The sequence below is a fragment of the Panulirus ornatus genome, chromosome 5, assembly GCF_036320965.1.
Source record: "Panulirus ornatus isolate Po-2019 chromosome 5, ASM3632096v1, whole genome shotgun sequence".
Lineage (NCBI taxonomy): Eukaryota > Metazoa > Arthropoda > Malacostraca > Decapoda > Palinuridae > Panulirus > Panulirus ornatus.
In genome coordinates this window covers 45,718,653-45,726,152 of record NC_092228.1, presented here as the reverse complement: position 1 = coordinate 45,726,152, position 7,500 = coordinate 45,718,653, and the positions used below count along the sequence as shown (strand labels likewise).

Genomic DNA, 7,500 nt, shown 5'->3' with positions numbered 1-7,500 from the left:
GCATATCCTCACCTGGCCCCCTTTATATATATATATATATATATATATATATATATATATATATATATAAATACATATATATAAATATAAATATAAATATATATATATATATATATATATATATATATATATATATATATATATTCTATCGGACTTCGCTTGCTCGTATCTGGCGAGATTGGATCACTGGCACTACAGCCAAGATCTCACCACTCTCAAAAGAAGTTTACATTTCCCTGCTACTGGAAGCGGCGCAGCCTCGAGCTCCAGGATCCTTGAGGAAGGCCCTGGGAAACACCAGGATTCTCTCATATAAATTAGACGAATAAATAAACATCCCCCAAAAAATATATATACAAATAAACCAAAGTAGCCAAAATATTTGAATATATATATATATATATATATATATATATATATATATATATATATATATAGATATATATATATATATATATATATATAAATTTGCACAGGAAATGGAGATTGCAAAAATATACATATATATATATATAAATTTGCACAGAAAATGGAGATTGCAAATCGATATCCGGCGCTCCGTTTTCGAGGTGAAAGGCGTCATCTTCCCATCCATCTTATAATGAAGTGTTCGCCTTAATTACAACACGTGATTTTATCGTACATTTTGTAATTAATGACCGTTAGCCTCTGACACCGTGAAATTACGAGGAGAGCGCTGAGCACAGTCATCAATATGAAATAATAATGGTATGATTAACACTAATAACCACAATAATAATAATAATAATAATAATAATAATAACAATAATAATAATAATAATAACAATAATAATAATAATAATAATAACAATAACAACAATAATAATAATAACAATAATGATGATAACAATAATAATAATAACAATAATAATAATAACAACAATAATAATAACAATAATAATTTTTTTTTTTTTTCATACTATCCGCCATTTCCCGCGACAGCGAGGTAGCGTTAAGAACAGAGGACTGGGCCTTTGAGGGAATATCCTCACCTGGCCCCCTTCTCTGTTCCTTCTTTTGGAAAATTAAAAAAAAGAAAAAAAAAAAACGAGAGGGGAGGATTTCCAGCCCCCCGCTCCCTTCCCTTTTAGTCGCCTTCTACGACACGCAGGGAATACGTGGCAAGTATTCTTTCTCCCTTATCCCCAGGGATAAACAATAATAATAATAATAATAATAATAATAATAATAATAATAATAATAATAATAATAATAACAATATCAATAATAATAATAATAATAATAAAAATAATAATAATAACAATAATAATAATAATAATAATAATAATAATAACAATAATAACAATGATAATAATAACACAAGGTACATTTACTGTCAAAAATATATATTCAATTCCCGGTCAATATTTTCACATCGCACGAAAACTAAAAATCAAAAAAGGTAAGAAATATGAATTTGAAATTATTAAATATATATTGCCGACATCGAAGATGTAAATAATGCAATCTAAAATATGATTCACATCTCGATTAATATAATAAGCGAAACAGGAACAGATTTTACCAAAGTACATGAATATACATCTTGATGTCAAAGTCCTGCAAAAGATATATTTCTAATGGTCACATAAGATGAATTACACATCAAACACAATCATGTCATATTGGCCACAAATTATACAACACACGGTAAACATGGGGAAAAAAAATAATCAAAAGTAATCAAAACATAATCCAAATGTAATCCAAAGGTAACTAAAATTCCAGTGTAATTCTCATCAGCATCTCAGAAATTCTTCATCGGTATAACACTCTAAGGCTTAAAGGAACACTGGTAAAATGCTATTCATTACAAGAATTAGCGCTGGAGTTATAGTTACATTAAAACGTTAGGGGAAAAAAAAAAAAAGGTAATTCATACACGACATTTAAGTCGAAATTCCTGAGACTGCCTGTGAAAAATGCTAAACCCCTTTGAGAAGAGGGTACGACGACCCCCCCCTAACCCCCCCCCCCTGGTACGACCCTTGGGTATGATGACGTCATGCCAAGGTCGTGCCCTTTGAAGGGGGGGAGAGGGAGGGAGGGGGGGGAGGTTCAACGAAGCATTTAAAAACACCTTTAAAATTAAATCAAATTTAGATGAATCTTTTTTTTTTTGTTTTGTTTTTGTATTATTTCAAAAGCTAAAGGAACGCGTTGGTCCGGGCGTCGTTCCTTTAGACTTACCGTTGGCCGAGGCGACCATGGGCGAGTGGGTCCAGGCCAGCAGTGTGACGATGAAGTAGGCGAGGACAGACGTGCATGGCGGGGCGTGACCAGAGACCCACTTGGCCCGTTCTCTGAGCATTTTGGGTCTCTCTCTCTCTCTCTCTCTCTCTCTCTCTCTCTCTCTCTCTCTCTCTCTCTCTCACTTGCTAGTGTCCACCACCTCCTTCACGTCTCATTGTCACCATTCCTTTTCTCCTTTTTTTTTTTTTCCCCGCTTATATATTTCTTTCCGCTTATATATATTTCTTTTTATATATATATTTTACACTTTGAGAGAGAGGCGCTTAATTTCAGATTCTCCTCCTTCTGAGGAGATGGTAATCTCTCTCTCTCTCTCTATCAAGTAGAGATCCGATGACAAGCGCCTCTATCTATCTCTCTATCTATCTCTCACTTTAAATTTTTTTTCTTCTCTCTCTCTCTCTCTCTCACTTTCCCTTGTGCCCGATGGCGTCCATCGGTAAGTGTCCGTTTCGCGAGTGCTTATGATCCACCTCACACATCCGGATCATCTCCATTGTTGCCATTTCTGCTACGTGATCCCACAAACACACATATATATAAATAAAGCGTTCGAATTCCACGTTACCGACGTTTCTCTGGTGTCACATCTTCGGTATGGGATCCGGGATAGAGATATATATATATACACACACTTACGGGGACAGAAAAACCCCCCCAAAAATGAAAGCCAAAACGCACAATATTATTCACCAAAGCGGAGACTATCTCTCTCTTTCTCTCTCTCTCTCTCTCTAAACCGATTTCTTTTTTCTCTTTTTCTCCCTCTCTCTTTTCCCCCTAGTGTAGCGCCGATATTCGGTTGAGAGAGAGAGGGGTGTGTTCGGTGGGGAAAACAACTGTGTTCGTTTTATCGGTAACTTGTAACTTCAGGTACAGTGTCCACGGATAAGAGCAGCTCTGGTGGACTGGAGTCGTGGCTCCTGCTTACGATCGCATTCACGAATGGCCAGCTGTCGTGTGGCGCGACAGATGGGGCGCCCCACACACACACCTGGTGTTGCCACGTTGGCCGAGATGCTGGGCTGGAAAGCCTCGACACTCCTCCTCCCACTGTCCCAGCCATACTGGATTCACACCTGGACATCTCCTTGTACTTATTGTTCTCAAGTCGTACGTCATCCGAGGTCCGCGGTCGTATCCGACTATCTCTCGGAAGCGGATACTGCCGGCGGATACGTCCGCGAGATTCGCGGTCCTTCACGTCGTGTCTCGTCGTGAAATTAGAGCAATGGTGTGGATTTAAGGGAGAAATGGTTGGCCGGCTCGTGCGCCCGGCAGCGGGGTTGCAGGAGAGGCGCGCGTGGATGCCGGCAGCGATGCCAGACATTCCCGGCGACTCCGGCCAGACACGGACGGGACGCCGGCGGGTGAGGAGGTGGCACGCGAGCTCCACGCTCATCATCCCCCCCTCGCCCAATCTCCCGCTTCTTGAGCGATATCCCGCCTCTTTATCGTCGCCCAGGATTAATCTCTTATCTCTATCGTCGCTTTGAATGCCTCTATGACGTCCCAGGACCGGCAGAAGGTCCTAGAGGCGCGAGACTTATTAGAAACTGACACATCTTGAGCTTTGGATACAATCATCGGTCTTGCCATATTGCATGTCGCTCTGAAAATTCTAATATAATATATACTTTTCTCCTCCCCTTTCCGTCATTCCTGCCTCTGCAGGCGCCCAACCTGACGGAGGCGTTTCTCTACGTCGTCCTCTCCACACGCCCCTCCCCCACGCCAGCGTCCTACTGCAGGCGTGGCGCCCTGGTGGTGTTTCCTCCTTCAGGTTAATGTTTAAGAACATGGGGTTCGGTCCGCCTGCTGCACCACTGGGGTCCGCGCCAGGGGGTCATTATGGTCACTACGGCAGTACGTCGTAGGGATCAATTCTCCTTCTCTTCTACATATACTTGTCACACATTCATAAATCTCGTTTAAAAAATGTTTTATTTTCCTGAGGGTTGACAATATCTATCTATCTATCTATCTATCTATCTATCTATCTGGCGCAAGGAAACAGACGAAAGAAATGGCCCAACCCCCCCCCCCATACACATGTATATACATACACGTCCACACACGCAAATATACATACCTACACAGCTTTCCATGGTTTACCCCAGACGCTTCACATGCCTTGATTCAATCCACTGACAGCACGTCAACCCCGGTATACCACATCGATCCAATTCACTCTATTCCTTGCCCTCCTTTCACCCTCCTGCATGTTCAGGCCCCGATCACACAAAATCTTTTTCACTCCATCTTTCCACCTCCAATTTCGTCTCCCTCTTCTCCTTGTTCCCTCCACCTCCGACACATATATCCTCTTGGTCAATCTTTCCTCACTCATCCTCTCCATGTGCCCAAACCACTTCAAAACACCCTCTTCTGCTCTCTCAACCACGCTCTTTTTATTTCCACACATCTCTCTTACCCTTACGTTACTTACTCGATCAAACCACCTCACACCACACATTGTCCTCAAACATCTCATTTCCAGCACATCCATCCTCCTGCGCACAACTCTATCCATAGTCCACGCCTCGCAACCATACAACATTGTTGGAACCACCATTCCTTCAAACATACCCATTTTTGCTTTCCGAGATAATGTTCTCGACTTCCACACATTCTTCAAGGCCCCCAGGATTTTCGCCCCCTCCCCCACCCTATGATCCACTCTTCATGTTCATATATATCATATATATATATATATATATATATATATATATATATATATATATATATATATATATGTTTACCAAATGGCGTCCTAGCTTCGTCTCTTTCGATGTATATCAACTGACTGTATATTTCTCTCTTGTGTCTCCCCTGATGATGTGATTATTACACGAAAGTGCTCTTGGGAACATTTCGTGTTTCATTTTCCCCGTGGACTCATAGAAATATATATATATATATATATATATATATATATATATATATATATATATATATATATATATATATATATATTCCTCATTTAAATAATTTAGATACTTTTTACCCAGATAAATGATGTTCAATAATCATTTATTTCACCACTCGTCATTTATTGACGTTTTAATTAGGCACTGGGGTGCTACCGGACTCCACCCGCCTGCCTGGGGTTATACGCTACGTTTGTCCGTGATGGTCGTCGGGAGAAGAAGGAGTACGAAACCTGCGAGGAAACTCCCCACTCTTTAAAAGGGGTCCTAACCTCCCCTGCTTCGGATCGTGGCGCACTCTCAAAGCTGCAGGAGACATGAGTGAGAGAGAAGAGAGAGAGAGAGAGAGAGAGAGAGAGAGAGAGAGAGAGAGAGAGAGAGAGAGAGAGAGAGAGAGAGAGAATCCTAGTAATAATAATAATGATAATAATAATAATAACAATAATAATAATGATAATAATAATAATAATAGTAATAGTAATGATAATAATAATAATAATAATAATAATAATAATAATAATAATAATGATAATATTAATAATAATAATAATAATAGTAATAATAATGATAATAATAATAATAATAATAATAATAATAATAATAATAATAATGATAATATTAATAATAATAATAATAATAGTAATAATAATAATAATAATAATAATAATAATAATAATAATAATAATAATAATGATAATAATAATAATAACAACAACAATAATAAAACGGATATGGAAAGCGCTGCCTTCAGACTCTGGGTCAATCATATATTGCTGCCTCGATACCCCCCAGATTGCTGCCCCGATACCCCCCAGCCCGGGTGACGGTGGCCGGCACCGTCGCGTCACAAGAAGCCATCTTGGCCAGACGTTTCCCCAAGTCTCTCCAGGAGAAGACTTGAAAGTTCCTCCAGCCATCTTGGTTGGGGCGGAAGTTGGCGTCGAGGAGGAAAAGTTGTCGTACAGGACAGGGAAAAAGTTAACGTACTGGAGGAAGGGAGGGAGGTGGTGAACGTTATCGTACATGAGGCATAGTTATCGCACATGAGGCATTGTTATCGTACATGAGGCATAGTTATCGTACATGAGGCATAGTTATCGTACATGAGGCATAGTTATCGCACATGAGTCATTGTTATCGTACATGAGGCATAGTTATCGCACATGAGGCATTGTTATCGTACATGAGGCATAGTTATCGTACATGAGGCATAGTTATCGTACAGGAGAAGGGAAAGCTTAAGCTACAGGAAGGAAGACGATCGTACAGGAGGAAAAGATAACGTACAGGAGGAATAGTTATCGTACAGAAGGAAAAGTTATCGTACAGGAGAAGGGAAAGCTTAAGCTAGAGGAAGGAAGACGATCGTACACGAGGAGGAAAAGATAACGAACAGAAGGAATAGTTATCGTACAGAAGGAATACTTATCGTACAGGAGAAGGGAAAGCTTATGCTACAGGAAGGAAAGTATCGTACAGGGAGGAATAATTATCGAACAGAAGGGAAAGCTTATGCTACATGAAAACTATCGTGCAGGAAGGGGAGAAGATAACGTACAGGAGGAATAGTTATCGTACAGGAGGAATAGTTATCGTACAGGAGAAGGGAAAGCTTATGCTATAGGAAGGAAAAATATCGTACAGGAGGGAAATTTATCGAACAGAAAGAATACTTATCGTAAAAAAGTTAATGCAAATTATAAAGTTATCTTACATCAGGGAAAACAATAACGTACATGAGGAAAAATGATCGTACGGGAGCAAAACATTGACGTACAGGAGGGAAAAGATGCTGCGCAGCGATGATACGTTAACGTACAGAAGGGAAGAGACATCATACTGTGAGCGAAAGGCATCGTACAAGAATGAAAGGTTTTTACACAAGAGGAAAGGCATATCGCATTGGAGGAAAACATATCGTACAGAAGGGAAAAGTTATCGTACATTAAGAAAAACGTTATCGAACAGGAGGTATAAGTTGTCGTACAAGGAAAAAGTACCGTACAGGAGGTAAGAGTTATTGCAAAAGAGATAAGATTATCGTACATGAATAAAGTAGATATCGCACTGGTAATACAACGTATCATACAACAGACCAAATTATCGTACATCAGGAATAAAGCAAATCTGCTAAAGATAAAAACATTTAAAGGAAGAAGAAAACATCGTACGCGCGAAAAAAGAATAATAAAGTTATCGTACGAGAGAAGAGAAACTGCTATACCGGCGGCGGAGGCGGCAGTTATCGTACCGTAGTGCCTTCCTCCATAATGATGTGTATACAGACTTTTGTCAA

At 39.5% G+C, this 7,500-nt stretch overlaps 1 protein-coding gene across 1 annotated transcript in view; it reads right to left on the bottom strand.

The window, feature by feature from the left end:
* Positions 1-3,447, bottom strand: part of LOC139748814 (roundabout homolog 2-like) — a 399,946-nt gene extending 396,499 nt beyond the window's left edge. Inside the window, exon 1 of the mRNA XM_071662244.1 lies at positions 2,212-3,447. Within this exon, the coding sequence (XP_071518345.1) occupies positions 2,212-2,332 (121 nt within the window). The 5' untranslated portion in view covers positions 2,333-3,447. The remainder of the gene's footprint in view (positions 1-2,211) is intronic.
* Between the last annotated feature and the right edge of the window lie 4,053 nt (positions 3,448-7,500).